General features: G+C 42.5%; 1 protein-coding gene across 1 annotated transcript in view; it reads right to left on the reverse strand.

Moving 5' to 3' along the window:
* The window catches only part of LOC122552938 (zinc finger protein 292-like), a 208,923-nt gene that overhangs the window by 56,558 nt on the left and 127,273 nt on the right, over window positions 1-25,092 (reverse strand). The window contains exon 4 of the mRNA XM_043696213.2: window positions 21,029-21,164. Coding sequence (XP_043552148.2) covers window positions 21,029-21,164 — 136 coding nt within the window. The remainder of the gene's footprint in view (window positions 1-21,028; window positions 21,165-25,092) is intronic.

A 25,092-nucleotide genomic window follows, 5' to 3' on the forward strand; every position in this document is an offset into this window, starting at 1 on the left:
TTGAACAATATTAGAAAAGTACATGAGTGGCCTTAAATAGTACATTTTCTTGTTAAGTACTTCAATAGCGTTACAATTATGCCATTTCGTATTTCAGTTTATATTTTCACTGAATTGCAAGAATAAAGTGTGTTTGATTAGATTAGATTAGATTACTACTTTGATTAGATTAGATTACATTACAGTGTGGAAACAGGCCCTTCGGCCCAACAAGTCCACACCGACCCGCCGAAGCGAAACCCACCCATACCCCTACATTTACCCCTTACCTAACACTACGGGCAATTTAGTATGGCCAATTCACCTGACCCTGCACATCTTTGGACTGTGGGAGGAAACCGAAGCACCCGGAGGAAACCCACGCAGACACGGGGAGAATGTGCAAACTCCACACAGTCAGTCGCCTGAGGCAGGAATTGAACCCAGGTCTCAGGCGCTGTGAGGCAACAGTGCTAACCACTGGGCCACCGTGCCGCCCACAATCCTAGTGGGGACAATAAAATTGCATGTGGAATATAGTGTTTTACACTCGCCTTTAAATAAGCACAAGAGGACTGATGAAAGCAAGAGTTGTGGACGTGATCAATACAAACCTCAAAATGTTCAACAAAGTTCCGCATGATAGACCAGTAAGGTTAGTTCTCACAGAATACTTCTCCAGATCGCCATGTACCATTCTAGAAAAGTATGAGAACTAGCCATTTGGATACAGCACTGGCTTGAAGGTAGAAGACTGAAAGGGTGGTAGAGGATTATTTTTCAGAGTGCAGGCCGGGGACCATAGTATGCCACAAATATTGGTGCTGGGGCCACTGCATTTTGTCCTTTATATAAATGACTTGGATATGAACATTGGAGACATGCTTAATAAGTTTGCAGATGACACCAAAATTGATGGTGTACTGGACAGCAGAGGAGGATTACTTCAGAGTACAATCAATCAATCAGGTGGGTAATTGGGCTGAGTGGCAGATGGAGTCTAATTTAAGTAAATGCAAGGTGCTGCATTTTGGAAGGGCAAATTAGTGCAGGACATACAAACTTCCAGGGGAGTGCTGCTGAACAAGCAGGTGCAAAGTTTCTTGAAAGTAGAGTTGCAGGTGGCTAGGATAGTGAAGAAAGTGTATGCTTGCTCTTATTGGCCAGAGCAATGACTATAGTATTTGGGAGGTCATGTTTCAGCTGTACAGGACATTTGTTAGGCCACCTTTGGAATACTGCAATCAATTCTGGTCTCCTTGCTATAGGAAAGACTTTGTGAAACTTGAAAGGGTTCAGAAAAGAATTACAAATATATTGCCAGGGCTGGAGGGTTTCAGCTATAGGAGGCAGCTGACTGGGCTGGGGCTATTTTCCCTGGAGCTGAGGCTAAGGGGTGACATTACAGAAATTTATAAAATAATGAGGGGCCTGGATAGAGTGAATAGCCAAGGTCTTTTCTCCAGAGTAGGGAGTCCAAAACTAGAGGGCATAGGTTTAAGGTGAAATGGGAAAGATTTAAAAGGGACCCAAGGGGCAATCTTTTCATGTGGAGGGTGGTATGTGTATGGAAAGAGCTACTGGAGACAGTGGTGGAGGCTTATACAATTAAAACATTTCAAAGCTTCCTGGATGGATATATGAAGGGGAAGGGTTTGGAATGGTATGGGCCAAATGCTGGCAAATGGGACTAGATTAATTGGGTTATCTAGTCAGCATGGCCAAATTGGACTTAAGTGTCTATGTACATGCTGTACAGCTCTATGATTCTATGATGTTCCTGGACATCTCAGTTTTAAATGAGAGTCCCCTTATTCTGCAACCATTTTCCAAGTTGGAGATTTCCCCACTAGTGGTGGCATCTTCTCAACATCCACCCCTTCAAGTCCCCTCAGAAACTTGTACATTTCAATAAGATCACCAAGTACAATATAAAACATGGGAATTATTATTTCCAGCTTGCAGTGTACACAACTCCCTATTTAACACTGTCCTCTTTAACATTGATATTAAATCAAATCAGCAGCACCTGTGTATTCTTGTTTCGTATTATGAAATTTATTTTGATGTCATTTCTAGCTGTTTGGATGCAGGGCAGTGTGCCAAACGGAATGCCATTTGTCCCTGAATTTTGCTGTTGACCCTGCACTTCTGGTCTCCCTGTTTCTTAACTTGCAAGCAGCTTCCCTTCTGCAATAACTTCCTTCTTCTAAACCCTTGCTGTGAGTGAGGATTTTGGAGGTGCATTGCTGAAGGCAGGAGCAGCAGCTTCTCCTGGCAGGTGGCAAGTTGTGTTCAAGCAGGTCTAGGTTATGCTCGATTCCTTTTTAATTAGAAATCTCTTTAATCAAGAATCTGTTACCACGAGACAATTTATTCTGCAACGGATTTATTACAGTCAGTCAGCAGGCCTTTTGTCCCAGCATGTCTATGCTGACCAACAATCACAAAACTACACTAATCCCACTTACCTGCACTTGGGCCATAGCCTACTATGTTCTGGCATTTTAAGTACTCATTCAGATGTTTCTTCAATGTTGAGTACCTGACTCCACTACCTAAGGCAGTTCTTTCCATATTTCTATCACCATTTCGATGAAAAAAACTTCAGATTTCCACTGAACCACTGACTCTTCATCTTATAAGTTATGCTCTCTGGTTTACCCTAGGGAAAAAGGTTCTCAATCTACTGTCAACACCTCTCGTAATTTTGTATATCTTAAATGAGATTCCCCCTCAGCCTCCTCTGTTCCCAGGAAAACCACCCACTCCATCCAGTCTCTCCTCATACCTGAGACATTTCACCCTGGTGACTCCAGTGCAATCACGTTCTTCTGATGTAATGTGATGACCACACTGCACACAGCTTAACTCCTCTTTTATAAAAGTTGTAACAAGATCTACTTGCTCCTTTATTTGAACAATTCATCCACTTCACCAATACCTTCCACCCCGACCTCAAATTCACCTGGACAGTCTTCGATTCCTCCCTCCCCTTCCTAGACCTCTCTATTTCTATCTCGGGTGACCAAATCAACACCGACATCCACTACAAACTGACCGACTCCCACAGCTACCTTGACTACACCTCCTCCCACCCTGCCCCCTGTAAAAACGCCATCCCTTTCTCCCAATTCCTTCGTCTCCGCCGCATCTGCTCCCAGGAGGACCAGTTCCAAAACCGTACAACCCAGATGGCCTCCTTCTTCAAGGACCGCAATTTCCCCCCCGATGTGGTCGACGATGCCCTCCACCGTATCTCTTCCACTTCCCGCTCCTCCGCCCTTGAGCCCCGCCCCTCCAATCGCCACCAGGACAGAACCCCACTGGTCCTCATCCACCACTCCACCAATCTCCACATACAGCACATCATCCGTCATTTCCGCCACCTCCAAACGGATCCCACCACCAAGGATATATTTCCCTCCCCTGCCCTATCAGCGTTCCGTAAAGACCATTCCCTCCGTGACTCCCTCGTCAGATCCACACCCCCCACCAACCTAACCTCCACTCCCGGCACCTTCCCCTGCAACCGCAGGAGGTGTAAGACTTGCGCCCACATCTCCCCCCAAGGCCCCAAAGGAAGCTTCCATATCCGCCAGAAATTCACCTGCACCTCCACACACATTATCTATTGCATCCACTGCACCCGATGTGGCCTCCTCTATATTGGGGAGACAGGCCGCCTACTTGCAGAGCGCTTCAGAGAACACCTCTGGGACACCCGGACCAACCAACCCAACCACCCTGTGGCCCAACACTTCAACTCCCCCTCCCACTCCACCAAGGTTATGCAGGTCTTTGGACTCCTCCACCGCCAGACCACAACAACACAATGGCTGGAGGGTTCCGCCTGGGAACCCTCCAACCACAAGGGATGAACTCGGATTTCACCATTTTCCTCATTTCCCCTCCCCCCACCTTGTCTCAGTCAAATCCCTCGAACTCAGCACCGCCCTCCTAACCAGCAATCTTCTTCCTGACCTCTCCGCCCCCACCCCACTCCGGCCTATCACCCTCACCTTGACCTCTTTCCACCTATCACATTTCCGACGCCCCTCCTCCAGGTCCCTCCTCCCTACCTTTTATCTTAGCCTGCTGAACACACTTTCCTCATTCCTGAAGAAGGGCTTATGCCCGAAACGTCGATTCTCCTGTTCCTTGGACGCTGCCTGACCTGCTGTGCTTTACCAGCAGCACATTTTCAGCCCTTTATTCCATTCCCTGGCTAATGAAAGCAAGCATTCCGTATGCCTTCACCACCACACTGTCTACTTTTGCTGACACCCTCAGGGACCTGTACAGCAAGTACTCCCTAGGTATACACCATTCATTATTTATATCCTATCTTTATTCGACCTCCAATGTTGGAAACACCAGGCCAGGACAGAAATCTTCTCCTCCAAGTAAAACCAGCAAGGCTGCAGCATTGCTTACACCACCTAAATCGCAGCATTAATTTGGAAGCTGCTCCCAGCAGCTTTACAATTGAAGCAAGTGTGAAAAGGAAACATTCTGCTCCTAAATAGGTGAAACCAACCATAAGTCCACTTGAAGAGTCAAAGCAGATCCTCTTACCTTTTGCAGAGGAGTTTCAGCAGAAAGAAATGAGGAGGAGGTTTGGAGAGAGGGTGACTGGGGGCATTGGAAGGGTGGTAGTAAAAGGATAAATTGGGGAGCTCAAATCTGAAGATTGGTGAGGTGGCGACTTGGAGACTGAGAAAGACTACTGTCCAGAAGCTTAGAAAAGCGAAGAACTGCAATGGCCAGGTAGGTCGAAGAACAGAATTTGAAGTAAAAAAAGGATTGGCAGCAAGTGGGAAGTACTGTAAATAGCAAATTACTATATTTTTGTTTAATTACATAACAATATGTAATGCAATAATGATAAGTAAAGTTTGCAGATGATACAAAAATTGGTCAGGTGGTTAAGTAATAGGGGATTATCCTTAGATTACCAGAAGGCGAGAGAGCTGGGGGAGTGGCATTGCTAATCAAGGATGGTATCCCAGCTACAGAAGTGGAGGTTGTTGAGGAGGGTCTACAGAGTCAGTACGAATGGAAGTCAGAAACAAGAAAAGAGCAGTCACTTTATTGGAAGGTTTCTATTGACCGCCCAGTCGTAACAAAGACAGAGAAGCAGATTTGGAGGAAGATTTTGGAAAAATGCAGAAGCAACAAGGTTGTTGTCATGGGTGGTTTTAAGCTTCCCTAATATTGATTGGAACCTCCTTAGTTCAAATAGTTTGGATGGAGCAGTTTTTGTCAAGCGTGTCCTGGAATGATTCTTGACTTGATATGTAGATAGGCAACTGAAGGGGAGGCCACACTGGATTTGATGCTTGGCAATGAACCAGGCCAGCTGTCAGATCTCTCGGTGGGAGAGCATTTCGGTGATAGTTATCACAACTCCCTGACCTTTACTATATTTATGGAGAGGGATAGGAGCAGACTTATGGGAAAGTATTTATTGGTGTGGGGGGGGTGGAATTACAATGCTATTCAACAGGAACTGGGGTGCGTAAATTGGGAACAGATATTCTCAGGGAAATGCATGTCAGAAATGTGGAGGCAGTTTAGGAATCACTTGCTGATAGTACTGGAGAGGTTTATCCCACTCAGGCAAGGAAGGGATGGTAGGGTGAAGGGATCTTGGGTGTCAAGGGATGTTGAACATCTAGGCAAGAGGAAGAAGGAAGCTTACTTAAGGTTCAGGAGGCAAGGATCACATAAGGCTATACAAGGTTGCAAGATAGCCAGGAAGGAACTGAAGAATGGACTTGGGAGAGCAAGAAGGGGGCATGAAAAAGCTTTAACAGATAGGATTAAGAGAAATCCTAAGGCATTCTACACTTCTGTGAGGAACAAGAGGATGGTCAGAGGGAGGGTAGGGTCGGGAGTGCTGGTAAAGCACAGCAGGTCAGGTAGCATCCGAGGAGCTGGAAGAATCGTCATTTCAGGCATAAGCCCTTCATCAGGGTGGTCGTTTCTCCTGCTCCTTGAATGCTGCCTGACCCGCTGTGCTTTTTCAGCATTACACTCTCGACTCTGAGCTCCAGCATCTGCAGTCCTCATTTATTCCGAGTGCGGGTAGGGCCAATCAGGGACAGTGTAGGGAACCTGTGCCTGCAGTTGGAGGTGGTAGGGGAGGTCCTTAATAAATACTTGGCTTCAGTTTTTACTACTGAGAGAGGGACCTTGACATTTGGGAGGACAACATTAAACAGGCTTTTATGCTCAAACAGGTTGATGTTAAAGAAGGTGGATGTGCTGAACATTTTGGAAAACCGAAGTCCTCTGGGCCAGACGGGATATACCCAAGGTTACAATAAGTAGCTAGGGAAGAGATTGCTGCGCCTTTGGCAATGATCTGTGTGTCCTCACTGTCCACTGAGTAGTGCCAGATGTCTGGAGGGTGGAAAATGTTATTCCCCTGTTCAAGAAAGGGAATAGGGATAATCCTGGGAATTAAAGACCAGGCAGTCTTATGTCTGTGGTGGGCAAATTATTGGGAGAACTCGTTAATCCGGGAGCATAGGGATATGAAGGCGAGGCCTCTGCTGAAAACTGATCTTTCATCCTCAGAGAGGGGGAGGTCTGGAGGAATGGTGAAAATACAGCAGGGCAGGGAACTAGGACCTGGTGTGGGGGCGGTGGCTGGGCGTGGTGCAGCGCAGCGTGGTCGTTGTGCAGGTGAGTGACGTCACTGGGGGCGGAAGCAGATGCGGCGACGGCAGAAACGGTGTTGTTCCCGCTGGCTGTGGACCCCGCAGAGGCCGCGAATCTGTCGGTGATGGTCTTTATTCAATTCGGGTCACCTCATTATAGAAAGTATGTTGAAGCTTTAGAGAGGGTCAGAGGAGATTTACCAGGATGCTGCCTGGATTGGAGGGCATGTCTATTGAAGAAAGGTTGAGGGAGCTAGGGATGTTCTCATTGGAATGAAGGAGGATGAGAAGTGACTTGATAGAGATATACAAGGTATAGGCTGAGTGAACAGTCAGAGAAGTTTTTCCGAAGGGAATAATTTTAAGGTGATTGGAAGAATGTTTAGGGGCGATGTTAGAGGTCAATTCTTTACACAGAGTGGTGGGTGTGTGGAATGGTAGTTGAGTCAGATACATTAGGGACATTTAGGGACTCTTGGATAGGCACATGGATGACAGTAAAATGAAGGGTTTGTAGGTTATTTTAATCTTAGACTAGGATAAAACGGACAGCAGGGCGGTACTGGTCAGATGGACTGATCAATAGAAAACAGAATTCAATCTGTATAAGTGACAGGTAATGCACTGAGAACAAACAAGGAGGGGGACGATATCATGAATACCTTGATATCATGAAGATATCATGGGAAGCACTGAGGATCAGAAAGACCACAGTATGAATACGGTAGGACTGCCAATGAGCACCTTAGCACTTGTTCAGAGTAGGAGTATGATTTCTATTATTATGCTTCATTAATTTAGGCAATACATTAATTGACTGAAGCAACTGATCTCTGGGCCTACAATACTCAAGCCACTCAGTAGTCTGGGATATTGTCTGGAAGGTATAATTCTATGAATATGACTATGCTTGGTTGTTGCATGAGTAATGGCTTTTTATTTTATACATCTCGCTCAAGAATCAATTACTTTAACTAATCTTTCCAAAATATCAGAATCTTCCATACTTCAAAAAAAAAAGGCTGTACAGCTCTTTGAAATATCCTGAGACATGAAGCTGCTAAATGGAACGAACATGCATTTAGAAAAAGTTTATCAAGATTAGTTATTTGTGAAAAGGTATATATACTTGGCTTATTTGTTCATGCTTTCCTCCTTTATCTCAGTTGCTCACAACATTCCTCTTCATAAAGCTTTGTTAATTTTTTCCCCAAGTGATATAGCACTGTCAAGGGAAATATTTTCCATTGTCTAGTCAACAATGGAACAAATGGTTCCTTATCAGGGCTCAGACTATCTTGTTGCTCCCAATGTTACAGGAAAACATATTACCACCTCCTGCTGCATGCATTGTAAACATCAGTGGTTGACAGCACTATAAAAGAAAATTACTTGTTTACTAAAACAATATTAGGGGAGGCAATGGTCTAATGATATCACTAGACTATTAATCCTGAAACTCAGCTAAATATTCAGGACTCAGGACTAGTCAAGCAGCAGATGATTGAATGTGAATTCAATAAGTACCTATAATTAAGAATCTAATGATGGCCATGAAACCACTGATAATTGCCAGAAAACACAACTGTTTACTAATGTCTTTCAGGGAAGAAAATCTACCATCCTAATGTGATTGGACCTACATGGCGATTGTAGACACACTAATGTGGTTGATTCTTCGCTGCCCTCTGAAATATCCTAGCAAGCCATTCAGTTGTATCAATTTGCCAAAAGGTTTCAACAGAGAAATGAAATGGGACAGATCACCTGGCATCAATCGAGGCACTGGAAACAACAATGGCAAAATGGCCTTGTTGACTTCGAAGACTAGCATGAAAATTGGGACAGGTGCCTCATGCATTATTCAGGGGAGAAAGTGAGGGCTGCAGATGCTGGAGATCAGAGCTGAAAATGTGTTGCTGGAAAAGCGCAGCAGGTCAGGCAGCATCCACGGAACAGGAGAATCGATGTTTCGGGCATAAGCCCTTCTTCAGGAATAAAGGAAAGTGTGTCCAGCAGGCTAAGATAAAAGGTAGGGAGGAGGGACTTGGGGGAGGGGCTTTGGAAATGCGATAGGTGGAGGGGGGTCAAGGTGAGGGTGATAGGCCGGAGTGGGGTGGGCGCGGAGAGGTCAGGAAGAAGATTGCAGGTTAGGAAGGCGGTGCTGAGTTCGAGGGATTTGACTGAGACAAGGTGGGGGGAGGGGAAATGAGGAAACTGGAGAAATCTGAGTTCATCCCTTGTGGTTGGAGGGTTCCCAGGCAGAAGATGAGGCACTCTTCCTCCAACCGTCGTGTTGCCATGGTCTGGCGATGGAGGAGTCCAAGGACCTGCATATCCTTGGAGGAGTGGGAGGGAGGGTTGAAGTGTTGGACTACGGGGTGGTTGGTCCGGGTGTCCCAGAGGTGTTCTCTGAAACGTTCCGCAAGTAGGCGGCCTGTCTCCCCAATATAGAGGAGGCCACATCGGTGCAGCGGATGCAATAGATGATGTGTGTGGAGGTGCAGGTGAATTTGTGGCGGATATGGAAGTGTCCCTTGGGGCCTTGGAGGGAAGTAAGGGGGGAGGTGTGGGCACAAGTTTTGCAATTCTTGTGGTTGCGGGGGAAGGTGCCGGGAGTAGAGGTTGGGTTGGTGGACATGACGAGGGAGTCACGGAGGGAGTGGTCTTTTCGGAACGCTGATAGGGGAGGGGAGGGAAATATATCACTGGTGGTGGGGTCCGTTTGGAGGTGGCAGAAATGACGGTGGATGATACATTGTACATGGAGGTTGGTGGGATGGTAGGTGAGGACCAGTGGGGTTCTGTCAGGGCGACAGAGAGACCGCAATTATTTGTACATGAATTGTCTTTAATTCTGTCATCACAGCCCTGGACATCAACTGGAAAGGTTATTGTGCCCCTAAACATAGGTAGTTTACAACTGTATTGGTGCTGTTATGCTTGTCAGGTGTACTGGTCATTTAAAAAAAATGCTTACAGAAATTGTTCAAGATTGACTTGAGTTCTATTTTTTACCAGGCAATAGTGAGGACTACAGATGCTGGAGATTAGAGTCAAGAGTGTGGTGCTTGAAAAGCACGGCAGGTCTGGCAGCGACCAAGGAGCAGGAGAATTGACGTTTCGGGCCAAAGATGAAGGGCTCCTGCTCCTCGAATACTGCTTGACCTGCTGTGCTTTTCCAGCGCCACACTCTGGACTCTAATCTTTTACCAACTGAACTCTTCTGGAATAGAGCATGCACCGAGACACCACACGGTTTATGACATTTGAATTCTTATTATGTGACATGAGTCAGCATTTTTAATTGTTTCAATGTCTTCAGTTTTACTTCGAAAAGTCATCTATGCTGACCAATATATATATATAAAAGCTGGGGGTTTGGTTAATGTTGGTGGGGGGAGGTGGTTACCTTATTCAATTTTACCTCTGTCTCTAGGAGCGGGGTTGTTTTCCCCTTGTTATTTTGTATTATTATATTTAATTATTATTAAATGTTGAGGTGGTAATTTTATAGTTATATGTTTATACATGGTATTAACATTACCAAATATACCCAGGTGTTGGTATGGTTGGGGGTAGGGTGCTCACTGTTAACTCTAGCTTTGTATTATATTTGAATTCTCCTCATTTTATTGAAGAGTGCCTGGGTCAAGGGTGGGGCATTGGTTGGGAGAGGATATGATGGACTTTTGGAGAGGAAGTGACACCTCCTGGGAACAAGGGGGAAAGTCTCCACTTAGATACATTTTATATTTTTTTCATTTAGAAATAGTTTTTTACTGTATTGTTGTGGGTGTATTAAAGAGGTTTTATTTTTGTAAATTTTATATGTTCTACGCTCGGGATGTTCTGGATAGGGTTCCCCCTCCCGAGGGGTCTCGGATTGGCCCAGAGGATTATGGTTGATCAGTCGGTTAAGTGGTGCACCTGGAATGTCAAGGGGAGTAATTCGCCAGTCAAAAGGAAGAAAATATTATCAAATCTTAAGAAGGAAAGAGTTGATATAGCTCTCCTACAGGAGACACACCTGTCAGATAAAGAACACTTGAAATTACGACAGGGCGGATTTGATCAGGCCTTTTTTTCTTCTTTTAGCTCAAAAAGTAGGGGAGTTGTTATTCTTGTTCGGAAGAATTTCCCTTTCAAAATCCTAAAGCAGATAAAAGACGAATCTGGACGATATATCTTGATTAAAGCCCTCATAAATGGAGAGGTATATGGGATTTTAAATTTGTACTGCCCCCCGGCACACCCCTTTAAATTTATAACGGAAGCCTTTTCAAAATTGATGGCTTTTGATGCCCGTCATATAATTATAGGGGGAGACTTTAATTGTATTATGGATCCGGAAATAGACAGGATTCCCAAGAGTACTGCAGGAGTATCTCCCAGATCTAGACAATTGATGGATCTGAACAAAGAATTAGGATTAATAGATGTATGGAGATGTCTTCATCCACAGGGCAGAGATTTTTCTTTCTACTCTAATCCACATAAATGTCATAACAGAATTGATATGTTTTTTGCCCCCTCGATTTTTTTAAATTCCATATCATCCTGTAAAATAGGTAGTATAGCAATTTCTGACCACGCTGCTGTATATATGGAAACTAAGGCGAGGAACAATGGGACATCCCCTCGGCATTGGCGTATGGACCCCTTCCTAATGAAAGATAGTAAATTTGTAAAGTACTTCTCTCAAGAATTTAAAACTTTAGAAATTAATTCAGGTACAGCTAGCAACCCGTCAATGATGTGGGAGACCATCAAAGCTTACACGCGAGGCTTGATCATCTCCTACTCAGCGACCCAGAAGAAATTAAAGGGAGAACAACAGTGTCTGCTTGAAGCCCGCTTAAAAGCGGCTGAAACAGCATACACTGATAGACCTTCTATTATTAAATTGCAAAGAATTACAGCTCTAAACACTACGCTTACTCAAACGGCTCAGAGGGAAATATTATTTGCAAAGCAAAGGTTATATGAATATGGCGACAAACCGGGTAGATACTTAGCATTTCTTGCAAAGTAAAAAAAGGCCCCTCAAACTATTACATCTATCAAGGAAAGTACGGGTATTTTGACTCATGATCACAAAAAGATTAATGCGATCTTTAGAGAATTTTATTCTGAGTTATATAAATCACAGGATTGTGAAGATAGGACGAAGAGGATGCAGTCATTTTTTAAAAATTTGACTTTTCCAGGCCTAACATGTATCGGTCCTAAATGCTCCTCTTACACTTGATGCAATTAGGCAACTTCAGAATGGTAAGGCGCTGGGCCCAGATGGTTTTCAAGCTGAATTCTATAAAGAATTTACAGAAATACTGGCTGGTCCACTTATGGACATGTATAACTATGCATATTAGTCAGGGCTGTCTCCCGCCTTCGCTGAAAGAGGCAAATATCTCTCTTATCCTTAAAAAAGGAAAGGATCCAGAAGATTGTACATCATACAGACCAATATCCTTGCTAAATGTAGATTTTAAAATCCTCTCTAAAACATTAGCACTGAGACTAGAAAGGATACTGCCACATATTATAAAGGAGGATCAGACGGGGTTTATTAAGGGCCGTAGATCATCCAATAATGTTAGAAGGGCTCTGAATATGATTCAAGCTTGTCATCAGGGAAAAATATCAGGAGTAGTAGTTTCATTAGACGCGGAAAAGGCATTTGATAGGGTCGAATGGTCATATTTGTTTTACACATTGGAGAGGTTTGGCGTTGGACAGGTGTTTACCAAATGGGTCTCAACATTGTATAGTGATCCCAAAGCAGTTGTGGTTACCAATGGATTAGGTTTGGATAGCTTCAGTGTGGGTAGGGGCTGCAGTCAGTGATGTCCCCTCTTGCCATTGTTATTTACGCTAATAATTGAACCACTAGCAGAAGCTATATGAGCTGATCCTAATATAGTGGCCCCAAGGATTGGTACAGGTAAACATAAAATTACCCTTTACGCAGATGATGTTCTTCTATTCCTCAGTAACCCTCTGATGTCCATACCTTGCCTAATCCAAGTTATCAATACATTTAGTGCATTCTCAGGCTATAAAATCAATTTTTCAAAATCGGAGGCTATGCCAATGGGTGGCCTTGCTATGATACCCCGCTTAGCGGACGGATCCCTTTTTCCCTTTCGCTGGTCCCTGGACGGCTTCTTATATTTAGGCATTTTTATTACTCCAGTATTTGGTCAGTTGTACAAGGCTAATTTTGTGTATTTATTGGAAAGGATAAGGCAGGACCTCCAGCGATGGGGAGACCTACCAATTTCCTGGTTGGGTAGAATAGCACTAATCAAAATGAATGTCCTGCCCCGTCTCCTATATCCTATGAGAATGCTTCCGGTGATGCTGCCAAGGGCGGCTTTATGTAAATTATATGGCTGGCTGGGTTCCTTTATCTGGAATCATAGGCGGCCCTCATTAAGCTGAAGAAGCTACAGCTTCCACAGGCAAGGGGTGGATTGGACTTCCCAGACTTTAGGAAATATCAGTTAAGTTCCCTATTAAGTTACATAGCTGATTGGGTCTTGTCTGATCCACAATCAATCTGGTTGGACATCGAGGCTTCTCAAGTAAAATACCCACTTATTAACCTTTTATTCTCAGACAAGAGGAAAATCATTACAGATTACTGTAAAAACCCTATAATACTAAATACAATCAAGGCTTGGAATATAATGCGACAAAATGAGGGCAATTCACATAAAACATCCCCCTATGCACCGATAGTGGGAGCATGGGGATTCCAACCGGGGTTAACAGATGCCACTTTTAAATTCTGGAGATCCAGGGGTATCTCATGTCTAGGGGATCTATTTAAAGACGGGGTCCTGATATCTTTCGAACAGCTGCGTCAGAAATTCGGATTGCCTAATGGAGACCTCTTTCGATACTTCCAAATTCAAGATTATATACAGAAGACAACTACGTTATTAGATAGTCTTTATAAATCCGATAGAGAATGTAGTGTCCTACGACCAGTGGGGGTATCTTCCGTCAGTACTATTAATCATTTACTACATGATGAAGTATTGGGAGATATGGATAATCTGCTTAAAACATGGGATCAGGATTTGGGAGTAGAAATCTCTACAGAAACGTGGAATGATATTTGGGAAAATACTAGAAGAATTACTATTTGTAACAGAACCCAGGCTATCCAGCTGAAGATACTTCATAGGGCCCAGATAGCACCGGTTCGATTGGCAAAATTTAAGGCAGGAGCATCTCCAATGTGTCCTAAATGCAAAATAGAGGTGGGCACTCTTGTACATTGCTTATGGACCTGTCATAAGATCCGTAGATATTGGACTAAAGTAGCAAGTACCCTGACAGAAATTTTAGGAACGGAAATTAAAGTGGACCCTGTATCTCTCCTCTTGGGCTTTTCGAATTTTCCCTCCCTGGACACGTACGGGAAGAGACTATTTTTTATTCTTTCTTTCTGTGCAAGGAAAAATATTTTGGTGAACTGGGCGGCTGAGGGCCCCCCCTGGACTTTCAAGTTGGCAGAGACTAATTATGGAATGTATTCCCCTTGACTTCCTTACAAATATGGTGCACCGAAAGACCAAATTATTTTATAAAATATGGCAGCCCTTCTTGAATTACATAAATACAGATATTTCAGCTATCCGAACAAGGGCTTTTATTTAATTGAGATTACAAACCTGGCTGGTCCGAGGCCCCTCGGGGGAGGAATCCCGCACGAATACGGATTTTATTACATCTGATGCTAACACATTCTGAGCATGTAAGAGACTTAAATATACACTCTGGTTAGTTGTAGGTTAGATTAGTAGATAGTTGAGTTTTGTTTTTTTTTGTTAAATTTTGGCTATTGTATATTTGAGCTAATTGTATATCAATGTTTATATCTGAGAGTTTTGTTTATTTTTGTAAACTTGTAAAAATGTTAAATTTCTAATAAAAATATCTATAAAAAAAGTAAATGGAGGATAGAGGTCAGGGTGATAGTTGACCAGACTGAGCTCATCTTTCTGTAGATTGAGAGACTCAACCATAAATGTATAAACCTTCCTTTACTTGATGGTTCCCAGTGTTTTACGTAATCGAGCTGTCTGTTTACTATATCTGTCACTGATGAATGAGCATGCTAAACACAGAATGAGGAGCTCAGCTTGGTTGTATCCCAAGGCAGTTTCACTCTTTGCTCTTCATCCCTCAGCACAGATTTATTTCTTCCTCATCTCTCATGAAGGTGCTGACTGCTACAGTTCCAAAGACAAGTTTCCAATTTTAAATAAATGCTATTGAGTGTGAGGCCAGCGAGTATCGACAGGCTGTTTTTGGGTCTTTGTGCACATGTATATGTATCGACATGCACACAGAGATACTCTGGTCCTGATGAATCCTGATTAGCATTCCCCTTTGTTAATTTAAATGCTGAGATCTGCACTATAGCCCATGCTGAGTTCAGCCAGCTCCACACCAAGAACAAGCAGATCCTGGTACTCTGAAGCCTGCTGCCTACTGGGAAAGTGTGAGCCAGAGTTGTTTAAAAGTATTACATTACTTCACAAATATGGTGCATCACACAACACATCTTTTTTAAATTCCATGGCAGCCCTTGTTGAGTTATTTGGACATAGATCTGCCTGCTATCTTAACCAGGATGGTTAGGTTTGCTAAGCCCTGGGCCTGGGGCGGGGGAGACTCCTGAGTTAATATGGGTATATATACAACGCTCCCGTTTTTGTCTGGGAGCTTTGTGCTGAGCATTGTTATTTTGTGTTCTTGTGTGTTCTTCCGTTGTTTTTTTTTGATTTATTAGTCACTTACTTACTTATTGGTGTTGCTTTGCACAGTGTTTGGTTTTGTTTTGTATTATAGGGTAGGTTAGTAGTTAGTAGGCAGTATTGTATTGTAAGTTGCGTTTTTTAAATTTCACTGGTATTTGTTATATTTTCAATAACTTTACATTTTTGTTTTGCTAATAAATATATTTGTTTAAAAAAAAAGGCAGTCAGCATGGCTTTGAGGGGCAGGTCGTGCCTCACAAATCTTATTGAGTTCTTTGAGGTGACGAGACAGGTTGACGAAGGTCGAGCAGTGGATGTGGTGTTTATGGACTTCAGCAAGGCATCTGATAAGGTTCCTCCTGGTAGGCTCATTCATAAAGTCAGGAGGCATGGGATACAGGGGGATTTGGCTATCTGGATTCAGAATTGGTTGGCTGACAGAAAGCAGAAAGTGGTTGTAGATGGAAAGTATTCTGCCTGGAGGTGAGCGGTGTCCCGTAGGGCTCTGTTCTTGGGCCTCTGCTCTTTGTAGCTTTTATAAATGACTTGAATGAGGGAGGTTGAGGGGTGGGTTCGTAAATTTGCCGATGATAGTATAGAAGGCTATTGCAGGTTGCAACGCGATATAGACAGGATGCAGATCTGGGCTGAGAAATGGCAGATGGAATTCAACCTGGAAAAATGCAAAGTGATGCATTTTGAAAGGTCGAACTTGAATGCTGAATACAGGATGAAAGACAGGATTCTTGGCAGTGTGAAGGAACAGAGGGATCTTGGTGTTCAAATGCATAGATCCCTCAAAGTTGCCATCCATGTGGATAGGTTTTTAAGAAAGCATATGGTGTTTTAGCTTTCATTAACAGGAGGATCAAGTTTAAGAGCTGTGAAGTTTTGCTGCAGCTCTACAAGACCCTGGTGAGACCACGCTTGGAATATTATATTCAGTTCTGTTTGCCCTATTACAGGAAAGATACTGAAGCTCTGGAGAGGGTGCAAAGAAGGTTTACCAGGATGCTGCCTGGACTGGAGGGCTTGTTTTATGAAGAGAGGTTGACTAAGTGCGGACTTTTCTCACTGGAGAGGAGGAACTTTATTGAGGTATACAAGATAATGAGAAGCATGGATAGAGTCAATAGCCAGACACTTTTCCCCAGGGCAGGATTGACTAGCATGAGGGGGTCATAGTTTGAAGTTATGAGGAGGGGGGTATAGAGGAGACGTCAGAGGTAGGTTCTTCATGCAGAGAGTTCATGCATTGACAGCAGTGAATCGAGGGGGGCATAGGTTAGGTTATTCTATTTTAGATTAGAAATAATCCGCGGCACAACATCGTAGGCCAAAGGGCCTGTTCTATGCTGTACTTTCCTATATTCTATGTTCTATTACTATTTCAATGACAATCACTATGTCACTGCCTCCACTAAACAAGTAATGAAATGTATTCACTGTTGTAGCATATCTGTATTCTACAGATCCCTTAGCAAATAGGAACCAATAAGCAAGTAGATCAATGCAAAGATGACAGAATAATTGACAGGATGTGTTCAATTACCCGAAATAAACTAGCAAGACAAAAAGGGGTAAAAGGAAAATGTAAATTGAGCTTTCACCATTTGTCAGGGCTCTTCTCAGCCAGTAACTAAGTAGGGAATCACTGTTAAAAAATGAACTACAGCAAGAGACAGGCAAGAGAAGGAGATTATTTAGGTAATTGTGATCACAACATAATCAGGTTTAAGTCTGATTGAAGGGAAAACAAATAAAAATAAATCAATTGGTTAAAAAAGCAAAGTCGAGTGAATGAAAGAGGCAGAATAACCAGAGGGGAAGAAAAGGCAGATTAGACAGCAAACGTCTTAAAGAACAGTGTGTCCATGACCATTATATTCTCCACAAAAGCAAGGACAAACTAGGTGATAATGAAACAGTTAATTAAGGAATAAAAGGGTAAAACCAAAACTAAGAAAGTTCATAATATATATATAAACAAAAGAAATGGCAAGAGTCAGCACTAAAAGGTTAAAAATAATAAAGAATTATGAAATTAACTCAGTTTAAAAAGTACATTAACAAAAGCAAAATCAAGTTAGATCCATCACAAAGGGGTGTGCAAGATCATCTCTAGAGTCAGAGTTGTACAGCATGGAAACAGACCCTTCGGTCCAACCCATCCACGTTAACCAGATATTCCAACCCAATCTAGTCCCACCTGGACCATATCCCTCCACACCCTTCCTATTCATATACCCATCCAAATGCCTCTGAAATGTTGCAATTGTACCAGCCTCCACCACATTCTCTGGCAGCTCATTCCATACACATACCACCCTCTGCGTGAAAAAGTTGCCCCTCAGATCTCTCTTATATCTTTCCCCTCTCACCCCTAAACCTATGCCCTCTAGCTCTGGACTCCCCGACCCCAGGGAAAAGACTTTGTCTATTTATCCTATCCATGCCCCTCAATTTTGTAAACCTCTAGGTGGTCACCCCTCAGCCTCCGACACTCCACGGAAAACAGCCCCAGCCCTCTCCCTGTAGCTCAGATCCTCCAACCTTGGCAACATTCTTGTAAATCTTTTCTGAACGCTTTCAAGTTTCACAACATCTTTGATAGGAAGGAGACCAGAATTGCACACAATATTCCAACAGTGGCCTAACCTATGTCCTGTACAGCCGCAACATGACCTCCCAACTCCTGTACTCAATACTCTGGCCAATAAAGGAAAGCATACCAAACGCCTTCTTCGCTATCCGATCTACCCACAACTCCACTTTTAAGGAGCTATGAACTTGCACTCCAAGATCTCTTTGTTCAGCAACATTCCCTAGGATCTTACCATTAAGTGTATAAGTCCTGCTAAGATTTGCTTTCCTAAAATGCAGCACCTCGCATTTATCTGAATTAAACTCCATCTGCCACTTCTCAGCCCACCGGCCCATCTGGTCCAGATCCTGTTGTAATCTTAGGTAATCCTCTTCACTGTCCACTACACCTCCAATTTTGGCGTCATCTGCAAACTTACTAACTGTACCTCTTATGCTCGCATCCAAATCATTTATGTAAATGACAAAAAGTAGAGGGCCCAGCACCGATCCTTATGGCACTCTTTTAGATTAGATTACTTAGTGTGGAAACAGGCCCTTCAGCCCTATAAGTCCACACCGACACGCCAAAGCACACCCACCCAGACCCAGTCCCCTACACCTAACACTACAGGCAATTTAGTGTGGTCAATTCACCTAACCTGCACGTTTTTGGACTGTAGGAGGAAACCAGAGCACCCGGAGAAAACCCACGCAGACATAGGGAGAATGTGCAAACTCCATACAGTCCATACCCGAGGCGGGAATTGAGGCACTGTGAGGCAGCAGTGCTAACCACTGTGCCATCCACTGGTCATAGGCCAGTGTGAAAAACAACCCTCCACCACCACCCTCTGTCTTCTACCTTTGAGCCAGTTCTGTATCCAAATGGCTAGTTCTCCCTGTATTTCATGAGATCTAACCTTGCTAATCAGTCTCCCGATGAAGAACCTTGTCGAGCGCCTTACTGAAGTCCATATAGGTCACATCTACTGCCATACCCTCAATCTTCTTTGTTACTTCTTCAAAAAACTTGAGACATGATTTCCCACGCACAAAGCCATGTTGACTATTCTGAATCAGAAGTGACAGGAATATTCACAAACTTTGCCTCAGTAATTAGTGTTCTACATGGCATGAGAAGTGATCAGAATTGATATAAATCCATTTAGCATAGCAAAAGGTAGGATAGAATCATAGAATCCCCACTGTGGAAACAGGTCATTCGGCCCAATGGGTCCACACCGGCACTCCAAATAGCATCCCACCCAGACCTGTTCTGCTCCCTATCCTTGCATTTCTAATGGCTAACCCACCTAGCCTGCACATCCCTGAACACTATGGGCAATCTAGCATGGTCAATCCACCCAACTTGCACATCTTTGGACTGTGGGAGGAAACCAGAGCAGCCAGCAGAAATCCACACAAACGCCCAATCATAGAATTGAACCCAGGTCCCTAATGTTGAGGGGCAGTAGCATAATAGAGTCACATGCTCATGAATATTACAGGTACAAATCTTTGAATTCAGAAAGCTTGTGTTTACATATATTAAAATAAACTGTAGAACACAATATTAACTAGAGCCAGTGCAAAGAATTTCAAAAGGTTTGACCAAACTTTTGTGACTTCAAAGGATCCAGTAAAGGATTAGCAAGAGTACTAGAGCAGATACTATATATTTACATGTTTAAAAAGGTCTCCAAGAAAATACAACATAGCAGATTCATCACTTAAGACAGAACATGTGGAATCAGTGAACAAATAGAATGGACACAAAGTAGAGGTGACAGGCAATTATTTAGACTGGCAAAAGGTGGAAAGTGACCCTCAACAAGAATCAGCCCGAGGAACACTGTTCACCATTTGTATCAACACATTTGAGGTTGTAGTTCCAATAACAAGGTCTAAATGAATGAATGACAAATTACTGTGTAAATATTGAAAGAGTGACAAATAGAAATTTTATTAAACTCATATCACACACTTGCAAGTAACAGAATAATTTTAATATGGTAAGTCTGGTGATACGATTTGGAAAGGTACATCCTACTTGGCAAATGAGAATCTATGGAACATAAAAATTTAGGACAGTGAATCGCTATTCCTAGGAAAATTGGATTGAGTTTAAGGCTGAAATAACCAATATGGTTTGATTTTAAAAATATGAAAGCTATGTTGAACTAGATAATAATCAGAACTGATAGGCAACATTGAGGATAATTTCTACAAATAAAAGAATGCTGAGTGACTTGACAGTGATGGGATCACATCTCATTTGAAGGGAAATTCAATAAAAGTACAAGGGAGACAGAGGATTAGAAGTGTGTGCTGATGGTATTATTACACAAGGATTGGATGAGGGTCATACATATATATGTCAGCTGGGTGAAATGGTCTATTTCTACACGTTCAATGTAATTCCATGCAAACATCCTTTTGGAAATTCTCTTCAATTTTCAAATTCTGACTAGCATTTTTAATTAGCCAAATGCTTCATTTTTCTTATGAACATGTAACGGAATGAAATTAAACTAACATTGTAGGCCAGTTTTCATTCATTCCATGTGTTTTAACGAGATTACCCCTCTCACGTCTAGATTCTTGGAAATACATAATCTACCCTCACAGATACTCCATGTTTTACCTCACAAAGGCCATGCACAATTGTAGCAAGATTTCTTTACTCTTCATAGTTCAATCCAATTGTAACAAAAGTCAATAAATTATTCTGTAATGCCTGCACATAAACTTCTCAAGATACACGTACTTTATTTGCAAACACTCAATTTCAAATTCTGGATGATTAAAACAAAAAGCATTTTATTTTCTTGACTTCATAAGTGCAAAACTCTCAAAACAAAAACACACAAGTACTACAAAGCGAGCTGTCAGAAGTAAACTATTTGATGGCAAGCTAACTGCTTTTAACCAAGTAAACTACATCACAATGAACAATTTAGAGAAAGCATAGTGTATACTAAGATTAGCAGTAATCTTATTTGGCAGATATCCTACCTTTCTCCTGCTCCATTGGCTGCTGGAAGAAAATGCTTTCAAGTACAGAGCTCTTCCAAATGCTACCCTCCTGGGCAAGTACAGACAACATTTGAAGTTCTAGATTCCCATATTCTGACAGTATTTTATGGGCTGCCTGGAAAATAATCCATAATAAATTAATTTTATCCCAAACAATCAGTCATTACAATATAGAAAGAAACCACTGGAACCATCAGGTCCACGAAGAGTGACAGGACTTTTCAGGGATAAAGATGTATGTATAAACCAAAGGAGGAGAAAATATACATCTTTAAAAGGTGACAGGAAAAATTTATAAGATGGTTGAAAAACTAATGGTTTACTTCGGTTTTCAAATATAAGAGTAGAGTACAAAGGCAAAAAGAGAATGTTAAAACTTTAAAATCACAGGTTAGACCTCATTAGGTGCAGAGAAGGTTCACTAGGATGCTATTAATGATGAGGGGCTTTACTAAAGAAATGCTGGAAAAGTTTGGACTGTCTTGGATCAGAAAAAGGTCAGAGAGAACCTGATGGGAACTTCAAAATCCAGCTTAACGTTTTGTGATGAAGCCTTAAGACTCAAGACCATAAGACATAGCAGCAGAACTTAGGCCATTCGGCCCATCGAGTTTGCTCCATCATTCAATCATGGTTGATAAGATTTTTCAACTGCATTCTCCTGCTATTTCCCATAACCTTAGACTCCCTTGACAATCAAGAACCTATCTCTGTTTTAAATATGCTCAATGACCTAGCCTCCACAGCCTTCTGTGGCAATGAATGCCACAGATTCACCACTCTCTGGCTGAAGAAGTTTCTCCTCATCTCCTTTCTAAAGGGTATTCTCTTTACTCTAAAGCTGTGCCCTCTGGTCCTCATCTCTCTTGCCAATAGAAACATCTTCCCAACCTCCACTTTGTCCAGCTGTACAGTATTCTGTAAGTTTCAATGAGATTCCATCCCACCCCCACCCCCACACCCCCCATCCCCTCTTTCTCAACTTCATCAAGTATAGTCTCAGAGTCCTCAAACACTCCTGATATGTTAAGCCTTTCATTCCTAGGATCATTCTTGTAAAGTTCCTCTGGACCCACTCCAGGACCAGTACGTCGTTTCAGAGGTATGGGGCCCAAACACACTCACATTATACTAAATGCGGTCTGACCACAACTTTATAAATAAGTACATTCCTGCTTTTATATTCTAGTCCTCTAAAGATGAATGACAACATTGTATTTGCCTCCCTAACTACCGACTCAAGCTGCAAGAGAAACCTGGACTAGGACTCAAGTTTCTTTGCACTTCAGATTTCAGAATTTTCTCCCCATTTAGAATACAGTCCATGCCACTATTCCTCTTACCAAAACGCATGACCTCACGCTTTCCCACGTTGCATTCTATCTGCCACTTTTTCGCCCACTCCTAGATCTTTCTGCAGCCTCCCTGCCTCCTCAATGCTACCTGTCCCTCTACCGGTCTTAGTACCATCTGAATACTTAGCCATAATGCATTCAGGTCCTTCATCCAGACTATTAGGGTATTAAATGAAAAACTGTGATCTCAAAACTGACCCTTGTGGAATACCATTGGTCACCTGCCATCCTGAGAAGGACCCTTTTCTCCACACACTGACTTCTGCCAGACAGCCAATCTTCTATCCATGCTAGTACCTTGCCTCTACAGCATGGATCCTGATCTTACTCAGCAGCCTTCTGTGCAACACCTTATCAAAAGGTCTTCTGGAAGTCCAGATAGATAACATCCATTGGCTCTCCTTGATCTAACCTGCTCATTACCTCCAAGAATTCTAACAAATTTGTCAGGCAGGACCTCCCCCTGATGAAACCATGCTGACCTTGCACTATTCTACTACGTGCTTCCAAGTAATCAGAAATCTCATCCTTCACAACATACTCCAGAATCTTACAAAATGACCAAGGTCTGGTTAATCGGCCTATAATTTCCCATCTTTGCCTTATTCCCTTCTTAAACCGGGGGTCACATTAGCGATTTTCCAGTCTTCTAGGACCCTTCCTGACTCAAGTAATTCCTGAAAGATCACCACTAAAGCCTACACTATCTCTTCAGCTACCTCCTTCAAAACTCTGGGGTGTAGCCCATTTGATCCAGGTGGTTTATCCAGCTTCAGGCCATTCAGTTTTTCTAGCACCTTCTCCTTGGCAATGGCATACTCTTCAACGTTCTTGAATTTGAGATATTACTAATGTCTTCTGCCGTGAAGACTGTGCAAAGTACTTATTCAGTTCCCCACTACGACTTCTCCAGTGGCCTGATGTCCACTTTTGCCTCTCTTGCCCTTCTATATATCTAAAGAAACGTTTGCAATTTGTTATAGTCCTGACTAGCTTACCCTCATATTTAATCTTCCCCCTCCTCCTTTCTTTTATCGCTGTCCTCTGTTGGTCTTTGTAGGTTTCCCACTACCCTTCGCCGCATTATAAGCTTCATTTTTTGCTTTTGTGTGGTCCCTGAATTCCCTTGTCAGCCATGGTTGCTTCATCCTCCTGTCCTGGCTGCAGGGACACAATAAATCAGTGAAATAAACCAGCAGGGATTTGTAGAAATGCCAAGGCCAGGCCCTTATGATGTCAATAGTGGAAGGAAAACATCTTAAGGCCCATCAGTCTGTAGTGACAAAGTGAAGTCTTAGTTTAGAATTATTTAAAATAAATTCAAAGCCTTTCAATTGTTTTTATAAGTTTACATAACTATATTGTGACAATTAAAAATGAGAAATCATTATGTGAATTGTGAAGGTACTTATCAAAAATGATAAAGTTCATTTGGTCTCCGAATGCATTTTGTTTTTGTGCGAGTTTGCTGAATGGATTAGAAGTGGCCAATCATTCCCAAATGCATTAAATTCAGTGTATTGACAATTCTTTCATGCAGAAGGGATCAACAATGGGCAAGTGCTAGTTAATAACTAGGGTGATAGCATGCGAGGCAGTGGTAGTTTACATGGGGAGAAGATGAGTTTTCAGCAAGTTTACTGTGAGACTTTCACAAAATAGCTTCTGTTGCTCATTACTTTCAAACTCATGCCTGTAATTGAGAGTGCATCCTAAAATAAATTTCAAGGGTAGGGTATCTAGCCAAAATTGACAAAAGCCTGTCAGTGCCAGGGGGTACTCATGCACAGTTCCAGGCATTTTACCTCTGTCAATTGAAAGAGGAAACTCCCCTCGCAAATATCTTGTATAATGGTTTTAGCTCCCTTGATTTCTACACACCCAACGCCGGTGAAAGTCTGAACACTCATCACTAATTCCATCAGATGATCAGGCCAATCCCTCTAGCGAGTGGGTCAATATAGGCCACGGATCCAAATATAGTCAAGTCCCAATGGAGGAGAAGAAACCATTTCAAAAGTTTCAGCAATGTGGAATTTACTTGCAAAAAAAAAAAAATGGAGGAAGCGTGGCCACTAGGTCCGTTTGCTCACTTGGCTGGCCAGCTAGGTTTGTGATGCAAAGTGATGCAAAAGCATCATAAAAAAATTCAGAGACCAAATGAACTTTATCATTTTTTTTCCTAACTTCTTTTGCAATTCACATCACCGATCTCTCATTTTTACTTGTGTCTAAGTTATATAAGCTCAAAAGTTTAATTCCTGCGCCAGTTGAGGTTACGATGAAGGACTGTCTTCTCAATCTCTTCCTTTGCCTTAAGTGTGATGACCCTCAGATTAAAGTACCCATGTCATCTCTCTCAAATCCGAACAGTCTGATAAGACTATCATGGCTTTACTCTTAGCCACTATAGCTTCAGTCAAAGTTTCTACTTCACATGGCATTTTCAGCCTATTCCACTGTCCTGGTCCTTGTGAAATACAACCTCTAGGATGTAAATGCATTAGAGGTAGTTTACTGAGGTGGTTACCTGGAATGAGCAGGTTGTCTTATAAGATAGATTGCACAGGCTCAGCTTGGTTTCACTGCAAGTTACAAGAATGAGGGATGACTTGATTGAAATATATAATCCTGTATGCCCTTGACAAAGTGGATGTGGAAATGATGTTTTCTCTTCTGGGTCAGTCC

The sequence above is a fragment of the Chiloscyllium plagiosum genome, unplaced genomic scaffold (genome assembly GCF_037043375.1).
Source record: "Chiloscyllium plagiosum isolate Xiang-an unplaced genomic scaffold, Cpla_swu_hap1 HiC_scaffold_10, whole genome shotgun sequence".
In the NCBI taxonomy this organism is placed as follows: Eukaryota; Metazoa; Chordata; class Chondrichthyes; order Orectolobiformes; family Hemiscylliidae; genus Chiloscyllium; species Chiloscyllium plagiosum.